Here is a 20,768-nt window from a genome sequence, read left to right on the forward strand (position 1 = left end):
ACAGTTCCTCACTGAGCTTACCTGGTGGATAGCGCTCTATGACCGGCTGATTGTCCACCTGGAGAGTGGCGTTGCCACCGCTGCGCGTGAAGCGCACAACGTGGTACTTGCCATCATTTACAATGATCGCAGGCTCATCGATGGTGATATCATCTGTTCCCACGTTGAAGATGACGCCAATCTTTCCTTGATCCTGCAGGTGAAAGACAAGGAGAGAGACAACAGAGAAAGCAAGAGTGAGCGAATGGGCAAGCTATCGCACAGTAGAAGAGATCTGTTTTAAAAGATATCCTCTTTTGAATAAAATAATAAAATGAAAACAAATGACACTTTGAAAAGGCTGGAAGGTCCCATAAGTCCTGACATTTTAACACTTTAACAGTCTTGCTCCTCTATTAAGTAGTTATCATGATGTTTTTCTCTTTCAATAAGACAACCTAGAATTTTGATAACCCTCTCCAAAGAGCACTTGGTCTCAGTTGGCTATAATTACGGACACACTCTGTGCTCCAATGTCTCTTAAATGTGTGAGTACGTCACATTTGGGTAACAGATTGGATGGTTAATATATTCTTTGGACGTATTACGCTTTAAAAAAAGCAAAAACAAAAAAAGCTGCAGGCTCTAACTGCGTGGAAGATAAAGGTTAAATAAGAGAAGGTTGCTGTTATGGCTGCTGCAGGCCTGGTGAGACAATAAAGCCACTTTGTGTGGAATGGTCTATACATGGTTCCCACACTTTTTAACTTTTAAGACCCAAAAGAGAAATTATATGTTTGCCTGGGACTCAAACTAGTGAAAATAGCAGATCTATACTGTGAACTTGTATGCCTACTATTCACTACTTCTTAAAAAATATGTATTTATTTGTGATTATAGATTATAGATTTTTTTCCATTTTATTTAAAAAAGATATTTACTCGCAACCCAGAACAATTGTTCCGCGACCCAAAGACCCCTAGGTCCCGAGTCCCGACAAAGCCCCCAGAACGGCTTGTAAACGTTGAAGCGGCCGCCCTACTGGCCAAAGTTGGAATTTCAGGCGAGGTGAAACATACATGCACGAGCATAAGAGCTCGCCGCTGGGGTCTACAATAGGGTTCAATGGACGTCGACGTCGTTCGTGACGTCATTACGTCTCAACGTCAAACATTTTGGTCTCTAGGTAGAGACCAATTTCCCCCAGAATGCACCTGGATTCACCCACAATGCACTGGAATTCAGCTACTTCCGCATGCTTCAAAACGCCACTGAGCACTTACATTGAAATGATAGCTGGGGGCGGGACTGGTCCGCTCTCTATTATATATATACTAGACCTTACCCGTTTGAAGATATGTGCTCCAATATATGTGCAGAGTGTGGGTTATGGAGAAATTAACTGTAACTGGTGCGTGTGTGAGAATGTGGGAGCATCATAATGTAAGGAGCAACCCATGGAGGAGTGTATATTTTTTTGATGGATACAAATAATTTAACAGCTAAATTAGGTGAATAGAATATGGGGATGTATGCGCTTGCCATACCCGTCGGAAGATAAGACACACATCAAATGCACCCGGTGCATTAGTGACCCGTGCATGCAGGCAAACCACATATATGAGAGAGAGAGAGAGAGAGAGAGAGAGAGAGAGAGAGAGACACTGCAACTTCAGTCCGCACGTCACCACCCCCTGTTGGTGGGTGGTTTGTAGTGGAAAAGCATTTACTGACTGACTGACTGACTGACTGACTGACCTACTGACTGACCTGGAGAATTATATGTTAGATATATACTCTATGGTCCCGACCCACTGTTTGGGATACAGGGGTCTATAGTTTCCTTCCTTCTTTGGGATTGTCCTCCCAAGGAGGCAAATAACTCCGATTCCTTGATGTGGATGACTGTTGACAGAGTCCTGCTGTTTCCCCTTTGGTCGACCAAGTTCTTCTATCTGTCTTTCTCTCATTTCTCCTTCCTCTCCTCGTTGACCGCCAGCAATTCTTTGAAAGGTCAGAGCTGCTTCCCCAGCCAATCCTCAGGGTGTGTGTGTGTGTGTGTGTGTGTGTGTGTGTGCGTGCGTGTGTGCGTGTGTGCGTGTGTGCGTGTGTGCGTGTGTGTGTGCGTGTGTGTGTGTGTGTGTGTGTGTGTGTGTTGCTGCCTTTGCTCAAAACTCTGTAAAAAGTGGCAACTTTTTAAATTACTGAGAGCAAAGAGTTACTTACAAAAGTGTATTGAATTGACATAAGCCCTGCTTTTACACAATATATTGTTACAGATACCAAATGATGAACTTCAGGTAAGGTGAGTTTACCATAAAGAACTACTGTAATCCCATGCTTCTGATTCTGCTTTTTTTATGTACTCTCTTTTCTCTTCTTGTTTGGTCATGAGAGCTATTTTGAGAGAGAACAGGGACGTTCTTTTTGTGCATTCAACTCTGATAGTCCCTTCAAATGATTCAAATGCTTCAACTTATGTTATAATAACATTTTCATGTTCCAGGGATGTAAGAATAAATACATGGTAAATGTCTTCACAATTGTATCATCTTTCAATGAGAACTTAAATACATGACATAAATAGTTGTCTGTTAATACTGGTTGTCTATCTTCCAGTGAGTTCCAAGGAAATTAACAACACATTAGTGTTATTTAATATTTTGTGTCCTGGCTTCTTGGTAATAATTTGCATCCTAGTGCCAAACAGATGACAATAATTAGCTTCACATTGTCATTACCTTGAAGAGGCAGAATGTTGGGTGGGGATGAGATAAGAGGAGCTACAGTGAGATTAAAAATGAAATACGATGAAAGGTAATGATATATGATCAAATGAGATGAGATGAAAGGATTAGAGTGAGGTGAGGTATAGCACTGTAGGGTAAGGTAATGTAAGAGGAGGTAGACTAACCTAAGCCGAGTAGGAGCCATGTTATGTAACCAGGTTGTTCATCATTCATAGCATTGAATTAACAGCAAGATTAGAAACTCAGGCATTCAACTGATGCTTTTTATCCGGTGTCTACAGCAGCATATAAAGTAAACAAGGGCTAATGTGTATCCAAAATGCCTAGACGACATTTGTGTGATCTGTGAACGATCAAGAGTAAAGTGCCAGGATAGGAAATGTCAGACATGAGACTGGTAGAGAGAAGCATAACGTCACTGTCGGGCAGAAACCTTGTATCTCCAAGTTTCAAGTTTGTATGTTTTTTCATTAAGTAAAGCCCTGCTTCATCATACAAGGCTGTCGCACAAAAGTAGTGAAAACAGCCGATCTACAAGCACACAACGCCTCGCGGTGCGAGGCGTTGTGTGCTTGTAGATCTGCTATTTTCACTAGTTTAGTTCATTTTTAAAATGATAAATACAAAACGAACGGTCTTGGACATACAAGGTTTCCACCCGACAACGACGATAAGCTGTTAATCGAGGCAAGGGAAAATGTAAGTGAAGTGAACAAAGCAGGATGGTACGGACGTGAGGACTGTATTCAGTGGGGAGCGCACGCAGAAAGCATTACCTAAACCGTGCAGACGAAAACACATCTCTCTCGCCTGTGACAGCGGCTGTGTAAACCTGGCCTCAGTGCCTTACTGTCATCCCGTTATCTCTGCCTCCAAAATCCCACACTGCCCTTTTATTCGGGGCTGACAGTAAAATGGCGTTGGCAGGTGTTCGGTATTAAAAACACTGGCACCGTCGGTTGCTCTCGGAGACCTGCGGAGTCTCATTAATCACTTTCTAGGCCACAGATGGCACCTTTTGACTTCTACGGAGGGAGTGCTCTCTCTCCCAACAGTGCCCGTGTAACCGGGGGTGATGCTACACGCTGCCGTCGCCATGCTCGGCTTCACTTCGCTCGTCGAAACACTCCCAGCGCACCACCTCTTAATTTGGCTTTCGACCTCAACTGCTTTACTGGATTAGACGGCCCCTGTTTTGTTCAACCAGGAGGTCAACAGAGGGGGGTCATTTGAGCAACGCAGGCCCGGCCTAAATGCCCTGAACACCAAAAGGTGATCATCGGTTATCCTGGCACCATTTGTTAGGGCAGCCACAGGGCAGCTGCAGGCATAATGACACTCCTAAAGAGTGCATGGTTTTTTGGGAATATTGCAATATTGCATTGCTTGATTTTCTTATGGCTTTCATGATGGAAGTAGCAACCACGGGAAGAGATTTGGTACAAATGTGCACTTTGTGCATAATGCATGAGCCACGGCTGGTATAATCAGCTGTGGCCGCCCAAAGTGTGGGCGGCTCATATCCAGTCCATTTCTAATGCAGATAATTCTTAGTTGAATATTGTACAAAACAATGAACAACTGTCTCTCAACCAGCTATTTGCAACAAAAGCAGACCATCCATTGTCACGGTTGATGCTGAAAAGAGAGCATAGGGCTCTGTCCATATTTAGTATTCATAAGGCATAACGGAGCACTGGGGCCATTAGACCAAGGAGGAGGCCACAGGGTTTCCTTATGCTAAAATGTAGGCCTGTCCTCATTGTGCTGACTCAGCTTCACAGTGGAATCGCAATATGGCTCCAATCCACCTGGTTGACTGCTGACTCAAAGCAGACCCTCTTCACTCTGCTAAAAGCTTGAATAAACAAGTGCCCGGCCTTTTGCAGTTTTCTCTTTCCTGGGTACTACTTCAATATCCATGTGTTTTGGTACATTAAGCTAGTCTGGCACATTCTGTCACGGCTACCCAGCCTCCTACCTAGTTGTTTTGACAGAGGGCATTAGCTCTGCGAGAGGCATTTCCTGGGAGCAGCTGGCTTCCTACTTGAGCTGGAGAGTGAGTGTGAGGGGGTTCTTAGATTTCGGCAACCTGCAGCTACTCTTTTGATGCACAGCACTGTGCATTCCCACAGCCGTGGGCCATGGCTAAAAACATCTGAATAAATTTGAGAGTGGGAAAAAAAAGGATACCTCGAAACTTAAAATACAGGAAAACACACAGCTGAAGGGAAACATACAGCAATAGTGGCTTCTGTTTTCGGCTATGCTGTTCAATTTCAGCACTGCAAAATGTGCTGGGGACCTGAGCCTTATTATCATAGACACCGTATCTGACTAGCTGCGTCCATTTTATGCCGTCTCACTGTCTCCATCTACTGTGACTAATTCAGACCATTTTATTTCCTCTTGATTAGAAACCTGCACATGTTCCGGCTTGTAATTAAAATCATATACATATACTAAATCTACAGTCAAATCTTAAGTGTTAGCAGCACCAAATCTCTGCTGGAAAGGGACGTCACTGGGGTAAAATGTATTTTAAATCTGTCAAAATTGGTTTTGGTCGTGACATTGTCTGTGTTTACACACAAACATCGATCTCGAAAATATGAGTCAGGATGATGTAATGACCATGGTCCATATCAGCATGCCAGCCCTGTACTTGCATGCTAAATGAATCATGGGAATTAGGCACACTGAGGAAGGCAGACTGTTGTCGTCAGGTTGTTTCGGTGTTCTTGCCGGTGTCTGATTTTGTTTTGTTTGTGTGGTTTACTTCAGGTTATTGCTGTGCTTCTCTATTTGTTGTGTGTACTTTATTATTATTTCTAAATAAAATAAATAGCCTACAATTAGTTCAATGGATTATGATAACAATCAACTACAGTCATTGAAAGGCACATCCAAAGCATGACACTGTCCCCTTAATGTAAACTTAATGTACTTAATGTAAAATGCATTTGTGTATTAAGGGGAAACGTCTTCCCTGCCTCCCTCCACAGGCCCGTTATCCTTGGTTCCTGCATGCTGCACAGGGTGCCGCTCTAGCCAGCTGTAGCAGTGTTGGCTGGACCACCTGTAACTTCCCTGCATGCACTGCTGTACGGGATGTTTAAGATAAATATGTGTTCGGCAAGAGGAGATTCAGGCCTTGTAATATTTTACATTTTTACAAATTGTTCATGTCTTCCATTTTAATTGTAGTCTAGTAATCATTATATGGTTATATGGTGTACTGGCTCCCTGTCAATTTCAGAAACGAGTTTAAGCTTCTTTTATTTACTTACAAAACCTTGCACGGCCTGGCCCCCTTATACCTGCCTGAACTCTTGATCCCTACACCCACTCAGAGCACTGAGGTCAGTCAACCAGTTCCATTTAGGTTCCCAATAATATCGGGCTGTGGAGTAGGGGTGACCGCACCTTTGCTGCTGCCGCTCTTAGGCTTTGGAACAGCCTGCCCTTCTTTATTAGAAGGGCTAATTCTATCGAGGCTTTTAAATCCCTTCTTAAAACACACTTTTATTATTTAGCATTTAATCACACTTAAGCGTATGTCTTGATCCGTTTGTAGTATGTGATGTGTGACTTTGTTGTTGTTGCACTTGCATACTTTCTCATTGTTGTTTTGTTGTGCTTTGTAAATAAAGTTTGATTTTATTTAATGTGTTACTTGATTTGTTTGGATGGAGAGCGTTTTTTACTGCATTGCCTTGTGTTGTTGTTAACAGCTCCCAGCATTTTGTAAGTGACAAATTTGTATGTTTTTTCATAAAGTAAAGCCTTGCTTCATCATACAAGACTGTCGCACAAAACAAGTGAAAATAGCAGATTTTCACTATTTTAAATTACTGTACATTTTTTAAATGATAAATACAAAACAAACGGTTTTGGACATTCCAGGGTTTCCACCTGACAACAACGATTTGCTGGTCTAATTGTGCTGCCCGTTTAACGGCTACTCTATCCAATACTTTCTTTGTGGACAGCCGTCTTCTGTCTCAACCTAGCTTTGACAAAGGCTCAAAGACAGAGGTCACACAAAGGGCAGAGGGCTAACGCTGATTCCAAAAGATGTGGTGCTCCTATTAACGAGGCAAGACGACCAGAAATGGAATACAATCACAATGCACATCAGTTATTGTAAGACACAGCAAACTTCAGCCATATTTGCCCCGACAATCGAGTGGGACTGTGAATGATATGAACAGAGAGACCGAAACAACAGTCAGTACTGCAGTTTGAAATGAAATTTGAAGGGTGGTCGGACAGCCATCCAAAGAGAAATTAGATAGGGAATGGAAAGACGAGGTGTGGAAAAGATAAAAGCCTTATTTAAATAGAACAAAGATTGGGCAATTACTGTTAGACGGCTGTCTGGGAGGTAGAGAAAAGATTTGGTATGAATTCTGTAGAGCACTTTGCTCAATGAATCCGATACAAACAGTGTTACACACCAATAAAACTGATAAAAGGAAATGTACTGTATATCAAAATCCCTATTGAGCCATGTCCAACGGCCTTGGATTGTTCCATAATTCCCTCTTTGCAACACATCACACCACGATGACAGCAGTAGCCAGCGGGCAGCTTTAGAGATTTTTATTGAAAACATCTGAGTGTTCCCGTAAGACTTTGCTGTAAAATCCCTGATCTGACCTTATATATATACAGTATATAAAATGACCTGACTGTAGAGTGTGATACTGACAGCCGTTGAGCCTCAGATGTTAGTACTTTCCATAATATTAACTAATCACTAACATTTCTCATGATCTCTGAACATGGTGACTTTTGGTAAACACATACATCAAATGCAGAGAGATAGTGTAGCGCTCAGAAAACTAGGATTTCTTTTGTGTCATTTCATTTGATGCAATCTGAAGACATTACTTGTATTGTCTTATCATGCAAATCATTTTTGCATTTTCATAGAATACAAAAAAAACAGTAGGTTGTCCACCAGATGCCACTCATTAAACACTAGTTAACCTTCTTGTTACAATCGTTAAGATACCAGCTGATGCAGATCCAAGGGTGATAAAAGTCCCATTAGACCATGAACATCCCGTTTCACTGTTTTGAACGGAGTTACAGTACATCTCTGGAACTTGATTATTATTATAATGGCCATATAGTATTCTATAAAACTTTCATGTTCGGTAGTTATGTATTAATTACATGAGTTTATATTAATGATACAGGCCTTTTGTGAGTAAAAAAAGAAAAAAGAAAATCACAATTATGACTGATGGTAATTTAGAATATTTATGCACTTCATATACTAATATAAACTCTTGAGATTAACTCAGACTGCAATTATTCATCCTCTTGCAGCGTTGAATAAACGCCAAGCAAAGCTGTCGATTTAGGTCAGTTTAGTTCTGTAACAGCTCATCTGAAAACCCAATGAACCTTTACAAGAATCCTTATGTGATTTCCCTCACACTGTCCAAAACCATAAGTCCCAGTAGATAATACTCATATATCATTTTGCTTCTTCCTTATCAAGTCTGCCTTGAGGCAGGCTTTAGAGATTGACCAGTGTACATATATGCCATCTGCACTTCTTTATCTATTACCAGGAAGCTCATACTGTATAAAGCAGAAAATAAGCAACCTAATAATCCTTCCAAGGTCTTTTTATTCCTGAGAAACAGCAATAACAATATGATGGCAATTACCACATTTTACTGCAGGGCCATGACACTCAGCAGATGGTGGTGAATTTTTGAGTCACTTTGTGAGCATTCACACTAGTCAAGGCAAAGGCGGTTTGCCTTGAGTTTCAAACCAAGGTGACGATAAAAACCAAAAGAAAACAAAACATTTCCATATCCAACACATCCACTTTTCTCTCGTTGTGCTAATTCCCTGATTTCCCCAAACACTCATGTAATCTTGTCACTGCTGACCCTTACAGGTTGGTCCAATAGGAATGGTGTTGAAACCACATGCCTCCTCCAATACATGGAATCACTACTGGTTCTTTTCTTTTTTTAGATTTTTTTTGGGGCTTTTATGCCTTTATTCGATAGGACAGTAGACTGACAGGAAATGGGGGGAGAGATGGGGAGTGACATGCGGCAATTGTTCGGAAATCGAACCGGCGACGCTGTCAGGCATCAATACCATTGGCCAGGTTTCCCAAAGCGATTTTAGCCCATCGTAGCTCACACATGGTCGTAGAGACCAAGCCCCGACCGTCATGTTCCCGTGTTTACATCGGTTTCGGGCAGAGTGACTTATTTAGCCCCCTACAACTACACCATCATTCAGATTTCACAAACTAAGTGCTTAATAAAGTCTCACACCTGTCTAAATACGGTACGGCGTTCTATAATTACCCGTATCCTCCGTGTTCTTTAATAAGAAGCCTTTTTATCCGATCACTGTCTGTTTATCTCAATGGGGTTGGTGCGCATGGGGAACACCAGGAAATACATGGGAAAACAGAAAGTGATGGGATAAAAAGGCTACCTATTAAAGAACACGGAGGATACGGGTAATTATATAATGCCGTACCGTATTTAGACAGGAGTGAGACCTTATTAAGCACTTAGTTTGTGAAATCTGAATGATGGTGTAGTTGTAGGGGGCTAAATAAGTTGCTCTGCTCCAACCCATGTAAACACGGGAACATGACGGTCGGGGCTTGGTCTCTACGACCATGCGTGAGCTACGATGGGCAAAAATCGCTTTGGGAAACCTGGCCAATGTGGCAATGCCTATGTGGTATGTGCCTAGACCAGTAGGCCAGGTGCCCTTAACCAACCTGTAGGAGTTGCTAGAGCAGTGACAAATAATGCTCTCCCCATCCAGCTTCCCTCCAGCAAACAAGACCAATTGTGTTCACTGGAATCAAACTCATTCTAAAATAACCATGACAATCCTCCTCCTACCTTCTGTGGTTGTCATATCATAAACTGTATCAAATGGGCAGCACCAAATAAGATCAGCACAAGCTTTAGTGCACCTGCTGTACAGTATGTAACTCTACACTAACTCTACACTCAGTCTGTTAAATGAGATTAGATTACTGATCGATTAGATGGCCCACAAAAAGGGCTAAATACAATGCACCCAGAAAGGATAATAGATTAATTTAGCTATCAAGGCCACTTTTCAAACACTAGACATGGTCTATTTTGGAAAGAAGTACTGTAGTCCATTAGGTGTTTTTCAGTCGATAATTCAAGGATTTTCTTTTTGTGACTCAGAAACAGACACAGCTTAAGTCTTACATTTCGTCTTTTGTCTCATTTTAGCACTTTTCTACAACTGATGGATAGCAAGGTACTGTACAACTTCATCCCACTGAGCGCACGCACACACACACACACACACACACACACACACACACACACACACACACACACACACACACACACACACACACACACACACACACACACACACACACACACACACACAAATACAAGAACAAAACAAGGTGCTTTCTGACGCATTATCAGCTTGCCCAGCTTTGCCAATGTTATTGTGCATAGAGGAGTGAGGCTTCAAATAAACAAACAGATTCTGGTAACCAGCATTGGCTGGGTTATTGTGTGCATGAAATAGGCTCTCTCTCTCCCACCATCCCCCTCTCACTCGTCCGCCCTCTCTCCCTCAGTCCCTCTGTCTCCCTCTCACTGATCGAGCTCTAGTCCCTCCCTCTCGCTTTCTTCTTCATCTCTTTTTCGCTGAAGACGCACCTCTGGACTGAAGACGCACCTCTGGACTGAAGACGCACCTCTGGACTGAAGACGCACCTCTTCAGACTCCACCCAAACCCATACCACTACTGTAACACTCACTGACCATACATGGAGCTAGTTAGCATTTTAGGGCTTAGAAACATTTTTTACTGATTAGGTACATGGTCTACCTATTGTTTTTCTAGATTGATATTCCTATGCATTTGTTATATTGTTGTTTAGCTTATTATAGTGATATATTACCTGCTTATTGTAAGTTGCTTTGGATTAAAAGCATCTGCTAAATGCCTAAACTGTAAACTGTATAAAGTTCTGGCGTGACATGACATCACTCATATAAACAGTGAACCAGGGGGGTGGATGAGGCGGTCTGGCAACGCGAGGCTATGCCCCTGCAGCCCCCAGCCAGTAAATCACATTCTGGCATATGCGGCAGGACGAGGAGCGCGAGATCCTCGCGCGAGGGACATGAAGGACGGTGTTTGCGGCGGCGTGAATTCTGAAGCACGAAGACGCGCTCCAAAGATCAGGGGGTGATTGTAGCACCCAGCCAAGACCCGGCCCACAACAGCCCTAGGGCTCAACCCTTTCGGAACGATATGGTGTGTGTCAGTCTGGCGAGTAGGAGACTGAGGTTCTAATCCAGCTCAGTGCGAATAACTACACCTAACAGCGCTAATTTGTGGCAACAAACACCAATTCCCGGCATAACATTTGGGCATAATCTGACACTGACCACTGACAACAAGACTTTTTTGCCTTCAGATGGATGTCTTCAAACTCTTGTCTGACTATCATACATGACTGACATCATCAACAAGATTCAGTGGTATTTTGTGCAAACATATTTTCAACCATGCAGATAATGGCCTACACTACATTTATTGCTAGCAGGCCAATTTTGCAAATTTGAAAATTATAGTACTACTTAAATTAGTCCATATCAAAAGAACTTCAGTGAGGCACAGGGATGCCTGCTGTGTAGTTAACTTGCATCGCCAATTAACTAGGAATAGGATGGAGAGCGTTTTTTACTGCATTGCCTTTTGTTGTTGTTAACAGCTCCCAGCATTTGCTGGGCTAAATGTGTTGCCTGTTTAACAGCTATTTTAGTTTACATTGATATGTGCCTTGGATTTTATCGAACACAGCCCACTTAACCAGAAAAAGAAAATCGCTGTTGTCGGGTGGAAGCCTTGTATGTCTAAAACTGTTTATATTCATCATAAAAAAAATTAAAAATAAAGGTTTCCGAATAATGAAAATAGACGATCTACAAGCACGCTTGTAGATCTGCTTTTTTTCACTAGTTTTGTGCAACATTCTTATATGATGAGGCAGGGCTTTCATTTATGAAGAAAATAGCAAATTTGAAACTTGGAGATACAAGGTTTCTGCTGGACAGTGATGAAATGCAAAACTGATTTGGAAATTTGTTCATCATACATGATCATACATGACGTGTCGTGCATGTCATAGCAAATGCTATACTTTTGTCAACTGCACTCACCACCTCACTAAACTTGAGATTTATTTTGTTCTCTGCCTTTCAGTTTCAAAGCATGCCCTTGTCTGTGGTGGATTGGAAGCAGTAACAAGTCTTCACTAAGCTTGTCAAGACCAGTTCACAAGCTCACGGTTTTAAGTTCAATTTGAACGTCTAGACTCTGTTGGAGTCCAAACGAAAAGGAGAACGAATAGAGAACGGTGTGAACATACCATAACATATTTCCTTTTACTGATTACATTTATTTTAGGGCATTTCTACTTTATCAGATCATTCAGTGAAGAGAGGCTTCATGTAAGTGTCCAATCAATTAGACTTCAATCAATTAGGTCTGTAAAAGGTGAGCCACCAGGGCATGTCTGTTATCCATTTAATCTTAATGTTAATCTGAATACTGGAAACAGCAGCATCTGACAGCAAGACTCTGGTCTGGTCTTATCACATTTCAATCAGAAAGCTCTGCAGGAGGTAATGACATTCAGGAGTTAGAGTGGCCGTATTGCAATCTGAAGGTTCTTCTTGTTCGATCTCTAGCTCCGTGTCAAAGTGTCCTTGATTAAGACACTTAACGCCAGTGCTTCCAATGAGCAGGTCGGTACCTGCTTAGTGTGTGAATGTGTGAAGGTAATGCAGTTTGTATAGCCCATTGAAGAACGGCACTAAATAAATGCACCATTTGCAATTGTTGTTTTGCTGAGAATATCTTGAGAATATAAAGAAGCAGTGATGTAAACTACAGAAGTTCATCCACCTCTGAAAGTGTAAAACGTTGCCATAAGGGTAATAAATGAACACCTTTGCTGTGCAAGTGCTACATCCTGACTGGATGCATCATAACTTGGCATGGGAACTGCAGTCCCCTCAATCACAAAGAGCTGCAGAGGACCGTACGGACAGCCCAGAGCATCAGTGGTATCCACATAGAATATACTAAACACAGGACAAAATGGGAGTAAAGCCTGTAGGATTATCAAAGACCTCAGCCACCCCAACCATAGCTACCATCTGGCAAGCGCTAGCACAGCCTCAAGGCCCAGACCAGCAGGTTCTGGGATAACATTTTGCTCCACGCTACCAGACATATGGACAACAGACAGACTCAGCTGTGCATGCACATACACACGCAAACAGGGAAAACAATCACATACTGTACACATACAGTATGTACATTCATTAGGGCAGGACCTCACACACACACACACACACACACACACACACACACACACACACACACACACGCGCACACACACACACACACACACACACACACACACACACACAAACAGAGTTATGTATTGGTCGCGTCGTATTGATAAAGGTAAAGGTAATCATTAGGGGTGTAACGATACATTTTAATAGCGATTCGATACATATCACGATACATGGTTGACGATACGATACATGGACGATATTGGTTTATTCATGGCGATACGATACGATTCGATTGAATGATTTAAAATCGATATAGTAACTATTTAGCAAAGAAATTAAATCTGTGTGAAAGGTGTGGATAGTGCACGTTTTTAAGGGAAACATGTATTGTTATGGATATAAATAATTAAACACAGTGATTATCTGCCAAATACATGGACATTATATATTAACAAACCTGCGCTTTGACATGAACCCAGAGATTACACACATTTATCGATAGACCAGTGTAGCTATATGGAAAGGAAAAGTAATTAAACCCCTCCTTTAAATATTTTCTTCTTAAAAATGTTAAATACAATGCACATGTAGGTAGTATCGATTCAATCGATTCTTTGCATTGCCGATTCGATACGGTACAAAATAAAACGATACGATTCGATTTTAGCTGTTTCCATTTCGATATACTTTGATTTTTTTTAGTTAAAAACGATATTTCGATACAGTTACTATATCGTTACACCCCTAGTAATCATAGTCTATGGGATGAAATCAGGGAATTAATCGATTCTACTACTTTAGGCCTATTCAAAGTGCTATAAAATGTGGATGACCTGCATGAGTATATTGTAATTGTCATGGAACTATTATGCACAATTAATCTACCGACCTCCACTTGTTGTGGTTGTTTAGTTATGTGCCAGTGCCACTGCTGTTTTTGTATTGCTTTGTGTTGTCTGTTTGCAAGTATCCCACTTTAAAAAGATACGACAATGAATATGAATGAAAAGATAAATACGTAATAATAAACTGTAAAGCCTGTGGGCGTTAACATACCACCACAGCCATCCTCAGTACAGTATATATATGATGGAGTATGTAAACCACAGATTGTGCTACTGTTTGGAGGCCTAGGGTTTGGAAAGGGGGTTCGAGTTGAATTATTACACCAGTCACGGCCGTTTGACAGATGTCCCTTCTGGTTTTCATCACGGCACATCTGTCTCGGGGCTACACGCTGCTAAAAAGGCTGATTTCCCCTGAGAAGGGACATGTTTGCTGCCAGCTGACAAACAGTTACTGAGTTCCACCAAGTCGCATGTGTGATGTGTTTAAGGAGGCTCGTCCCTGGATCAGAACCCTGTGTCTACTTACAGATAACAAACCGTTGATATTTTATAATGCAGTAGCAGGGAGAGGAGTTATTTCTTTTCTTTGATGCCTCAGGAACCACATTTAAATGTCATTTATTTGTGGACCATCACGGCTGGGACAAAATGTTTATTGATACTTGTTGTCTGTTATGCTTGCGTCGCGTTCTACTTTCTCTAGAATCGCAAATGAGATCAACTGGAATTGTCCTCTTCTTTCACACAAGCACTGATTATGTTCAGAGACTCTTGAAACAATCAGCACAGTTATTACACAAATAGTAACATATTAGCTCAAAAGCAGCTCCACTGATCCAACAGCCATATGTGCGTCATTCTATAGAGGTTGCATGCATCAAATATTTAAAACATAAATGGTAATTTTGAATTAAAAGAATTAGGTATAGATGTGGTTCATCTGTCAAGAACATTAATAATATTAAAGTAATGATGTTATTTTCCTTTGCCTGTCTAACAGGATGCTTTTCAAGAGACACAGTCTTCCCACTTCAAAATAAATAATGCTACAAGATAATTCTAATTTAAATAACATTACATTAGATTAGGGGTTCTCTATGTCTATGCCACAACCCCATTTTATGGGTGACTTTATTTATAGTGCAACTTAAAAATGGAAATAAAGAATATCTTAAAATAAAAGCATACATTGCTAGCCTTATATGTATATGTATTAGAAAATGAAATTACAGCAGTGATTGTTTTGTAGGCCTATCTATCTAAAATGAATGAATAATATTGCTGTCAATCTCAATCAATAAATGCAGCAGAAGTGTTTCTGTCCACACATTTGTAAACTGAAGCATATTTTAGTCAAAAATCTTTATCTTTATCTTTGCTTCGGGTTGTCTGTGTCCTCCTCGCTCGGTAATGTTACATCGTGATCGTGAGCCGTAAATTGAACGGTTTGTTGACTCAAATGCCGAATCGGGGGCTTATTGTGTTTGCTGGCACATTGACACAGTCAGTGACCCCTCCAGTGCTAATTTACCAGTGTTAATTTAACTCGAAGAGAGTATAAATACATTTATTTATTAGTCAGACACATTGCTGTGATTTGAAATTTGTTCTCCGCCTTTGACCCATCTCTTGGAGCGGTGAGCTGCAGCCGTGCCGCGCTTGGGAATCAGTAATGGTGATCAGCCCCCCCAATCCAACCCTTGATGCTGAGTGCCAAGCAGGGAGGCATTGGGTCCCATTTTTTCAGTCTTTGGTATGACCCGGCCGGGGAATCGAACCCCCGACCTCCCAGTCTCAGGGCGATCCATGAATTTGTACCCTCTCGCTCTCTGAGATACAAAAACTCCTTTAAGCCACCCACTCATATTGAACTTCATTCCTGCTTTATAACTATGAACAGCTAAATCAGTTCTGTGTGCCTCTGCAAGGTGCAAGGTGTGTGTGTGTGTGTGTGTGTGTGTGTGTGTGTGTGTGTGTGTGTGTGTGTGTGTGTGTGTGTGTGTGTGCGCGTGTGCGTGTGTGCGCGCGTGTGTGTGTGTGTGTGTGTGTGTGTGTGTGTGTGTGTGTGTGTGTGTGTGTGTGTGTGTGTGTGTGTGTGTGTTGTCTTGTTCCTGTGTTGCTGCTCTGCTGGTTCTCAGTTGGTTGGAGCTGGATGTGTGTATGAGGAGTCACGTGGCTGAGTTTAACATCAACTCTCACGCGGACGGGGCGCCTGCTGGCCTAGCGGTCCAGGCGCATGCCACATAGGCTCTGATGCCTGACAGCGTGTTGCGGATTCGAGTCCCGATCCCGACGACCTTTGCTGCGTGTCACTCCCCGTCTCTCTCACCCCGTTTCCTGTCTATATCTCCACTGTAAACTATCAATAAAGGCAGAAAAGCCAAAAAAATATATAAATATATCGTATTTTTTTTTTAACTCACGCTGGCCAAGATTACCCAACTTTTGCCCGTTTCATGATTTAAAAAAAATCGGTAGCCAATGTGCGACCCCAACGGCACCTTTCTGCGATCCCACTTTGAGACACACTGCATTAGACGATCCAGTGTACAGTCAAGTTCAGAAGTGGTATCATAAGTGAAGCTTCAATGGGCGCTGTGGGTGACTAACAATCTAAACCGTCTAGAATACAGTTTGTTTAAACAATAGAGCATACTCATATGATGAACAAATATGCTTTGAACAATTACCCACTATTTTCCATTGCTAATTCAGTCTTTAGAGATGTTTTAGAGACAGAGCAATGTGCAGGCAATGCGTAGGCTGAACATTCTTTCAGCAGATTAAAGTTAAAACGTAGGTCCACCAGCACTCAACTATGAGCATCTCTCAAAGCTTTTGTTGTGCTCTTTACCGAAAGAGAATTATACAAAAAAATAGAACTGTCCAAGTTCTGAATTTGTATGTTTGCTGAAAATATGGATTTGTTTACCATTTTCCATATTCCTATTGCGTGAAGGTCAAGATGTTCTTACTGATATATCACTGTTAGCGTCATTTCCGGGGGGTATACTTGTACAGTACATCAAGATGCCTCATGCTACAGAAACAGGAGATATGCTCCTCCTGCCCTATGGGCTTGACGGCTCGGCAAGGCTTACTTACTTCCGTACTAATACAGCGAGTAGACAATATAACTTTATATTGTCTCTGTCAGGCAGAAGCCTTGTAGTTTCTCAAATCCAACAGGTTTTTTCGTAAAGCCATACTTCATCATACAAGATTGTTGTACAAAACTAGTGACAAGCACACAACGCCTCGCTGTGCGAGGTGTTGTGTGCTTAGTTGAAGTTCGGCCATTTGCACTATTTTAAATCATTTTTAAAATGATAAATACAAAATGAATGTTTTTTTGGACACTATACACGGTTTCCAACAACGACGATATGTTTCATTGACATTATGTCAGTTCAAAGTGCTATAGTACAGAAATCTGATTACAATCAACACGGAGGGTTATTGAATGAAGGTTCTATTTAAAAAAGTTCAAAAGTTCATCAGATAAACAGCTGAGTATCCGACCACACTGATCCAACACTGCCTGTCGGCACATCCCACTTTTAATGGGAGCTATAACATTTTCATTGCAGCTGCAAAAAAAGAAAGAAAGAAAAAGAAGAGGGAAAAAAAAAGAAACGCAACCTGTTCAGTTGACCATATGTTCTGATTAGTGAGGCTCAGATAAAAAGGGTTCTGCTGTAGCTTTTATAGACAGAAATGTTCCTCCTCCTACACTCCAGGAGGAGTGTAATCAAATACAAAGCACGCCTACTGTACTGTAGTTATTGGAATCTGACCGAAAGCATAAATAAAGAGGCTGCACATAAATGTGCCAGTAACATTTTTAGTTTTTCATGTAAATACTGTAGCTAATTATAGTAGCCGTCCACCCCCTGAAGCGCTGTGTGCACAGCAGACCTACTAGAGCCCCCTCCTCCTAACAAATCTTAATTTAACCCCTGCTGATTAGTCGCTTATTTCTCTGGTCTCTGGCTGTGCTGTGGGAGAGAAGTGTTTACGTTCACAGCTAATGAGTGGGCCAATATGCATCCGACCACAGGAGCAACACATTGAACGTTTTTGAGCACTGTCAGCCCTTAATCCTGATGTATTTTGAAAACAGCCGATCTACACGCTCACAATGTGTCGCATCGTGACACATTGTGAGCTTGTTGAAAGAGTTTCATTCAGTTTCATTTTTTGTACTTTTACTCAAGTAAATTTTGAATTCCGGACTTTTACTTTTACTCCGAATTTTCTTTTTTATATATATGTTTTGGGCTTTTTCTGCCTTTATTGATAGGTGCACAGTAGGCTGACAGGAAACAGGGAGAGAGATGGGGGGTGACACGCAGCAAAGGTCATCAGGATTGGGACTCGAACCTACGACGCTGCAAGGGCTGGATTACCAGCCTAGGTGCCTGGACCACTTCCCTGTGGCCCAGGCCGTAACAGAGTATTTCTACATTGCAATATTGATACTTTTACAGTTTTTTTAAGTAAAAATTGTGAGTACCACTGGCTGACAGCTTCTATTTTCGGCATGCGGCACCGGTGCACAACAAAGAATTAATTAAGCATTAGAAACCAGAGTCATCCTTACAATGTGCAGCTGAAGAAAGTCTCCCAGCCCATGGGTGCTCTCCACCCGCACCAAGATGGCATCCTTTTGCTGCGTGCTGAACCCCACGGCTAGCCGGTCTGCGCGGGTGCTTGGCCGCTCGTTGGGGGCCCAGGTGTATGTGATGAGAGCCCCTCCTTTTCCGAAGATATATGTCGTCCCAGCTAGGAAGAGAGGCAGAAATGTAAACATTAGTGGGCGATAAGGCTTGTCCTATTTCTGCTTGGTTTGAAGACTACAGTGTCTTTACAGATGGCATTAAACAGTCACTTTGCCAATTGTTTTAACTTGTTTTTCTTGAGCCTTTAAGAGAGAGTTTTATGTCAGATGTCACCAGTAAGCCACAGAATAGGACGATATGATTCAGGTTTAATAACGGAATGCAAGTTGCAAATGCACCCAAGAAAAGAGTTTTAACCTGTCAAAGAGCCCTGGCTCGAAACATCATTACATAATCTGCGGGTTCTATTCTTTTTCTCAAATAGCACCCAAGACACGATGCTGATCAGATCAACAGAATCACCCACTGAAGGCGGTCATTTGACATCATTTGTTAATAATTCGTAAATGTAACGCACACAACTGTGTGGAGCAAAAAAAAATTATGCTTAAACGAAAAAATTATATACAAAGTAAATGTACGGATATTCCAATAGGAAGTGCATGTAAAGCGTAAAAGATAAAAGGCGACATAGTTTAAGCAAGCAGTTATAACTTTTTATAAAATGACTGAAAGAGGACAGCAAGAATGAAGCACAGAGTCTTCTCTCTAAAGAATATAAATATTACAAGGAAGAGATGAGCGCATCTTGCAATTTGCGTCTTGCACAGGAAAGAGAGATCTGCCTTCAATGTTTATACTGGGAATGTGGGGTAAATGTAATCTGTAAACGCCATATCTAAGCACAATCTTAATACAAGATACATACTGTATGTTAAAATCTTCCTCCAGCTATTTTCTCTTTTCTCACTATACCACGTAAAAGGCTGTTGCAATGCTATGGCTGCCAGCAGGCTGGACTAGCAGGCAGATTCACAGTGGGTGTGTCAGCAGGGATAGAGAGGGAAGGTGCTGATGGTATTCATTAACACTTTATTTGAAGCACATTGCGTGGAAAGAATCAGAGACGCTTCAGTGCTAAATATGAGACTCATACATAGAATTAGTCTTGCTCTGTGGTGCAGTGACAACCCACCATTACGGGTTGATGCAGTATCAACAATGATACGAACGAGTCAAACATAATGCAGATGGACATTGCAGAACAAGCATTAGACAATACTTGTAAGTTACTGTAACTTCAAGATTCAAGCAATGGTTTACGGAGCTGTTAAAAGGTTCTGCTTTACTCTTAAATGACAGTCAAGTGAAGCCCATTTAAAAACTATTAGCTTTACATTCAAAAATGTTAAAGTCATGAACAAGTGAGCACTTGGTGGTGCAAGATGTTCTCAATAATCCTAGCTGTTTTATTTCACAGCATTTGGCAGGCCCCAGACGTTTGGCAGATAAAATCATGTGAATGATTCTCTATGCATGAGCTGGCACCTCCTGGGGCAGAGCAGGGCTTCACCACGAGCGGGAGTTAACATTTCATATTGAGGCCCTAATTTGGAGAAAATGAAACTTATCAGCAGATCCTTTAGGGGATATTGGGGAAATACTATACAAATAAAACTTGACATGCTTTTCTAAGTAGCAATTAGGTACAGTACAATGGCAGAAACAGAGGAAAGAAGCAACACAATAAGAAGGGTGTACAATGTTTGGAGAGTGTTTTTTGCAGGTCTTTCAGTCCGAGTGTATCAAAAAAGCAACTGGGTTAAGCGCATTTGGTCCGACCAGTTTAACATTCACCAGGTTAGCATTCACCAGCGTCGGCAGGTTAGCATTTCACCAGGTTAGCATTCACCAGCGTTAGTTTTACTGAGGTTAGGGTAGGGGTTAATGTTAGGTTTAGGTGTATCTCCGCCCCCCTGACTTTCGTCACTTCCGCGCAGCCAATCACAAGCTTCTGCTGCTTTAACCCAGTTGCTTTTTTGATACACTCGGACTGAAAGACCCTCAAAAAACACTCTCCCGTACAATGTCTGCATCTGATGCAACAAGGGTAGCACAGGAAATGTATGTGCGAAACATAGGCAGAATTAATAGACAACGTGTTATAATGATTTTAGACAAGCAGTCTT

The 20,768-nt window shown here is 41.6% G+C and overlaps 1 protein-coding gene across 1 annotated transcript in view; it reads right to left on the bottom strand.

Moving 5' to 3' along the window:
* nrxn2a (neurexin 2a) overlaps positions 1 to 20,768 on the bottom strand; it is a gene marked incomplete at both ends in the record, with an annotated part of 219,172 nt that overhangs the window by 12,839 nt on the left and 185,565 nt on the right. The window contains 2 exon segments of the mRNA XM_080749320.1: positions 22 to 193; positions 18,561 to 18,742. Of these exon segments, the coding sequence (XP_080605446.1) occupies positions 22 to 193; positions 18,561 to 18,742 (354 nt within the window).

The sequence above is a fragment of the Nannobrachium achirus genome (genome assembly GCF_963921795.1).
Source record: "Nannobrachium achirus genome assembly, chromosome: 19".
Classification (NCBI taxonomy): domain Eukaryota; kingdom Metazoa; phylum Chordata; class Actinopteri; order Myctophiformes; family Myctophidae; genus Nannobrachium; species Nannobrachium achirus.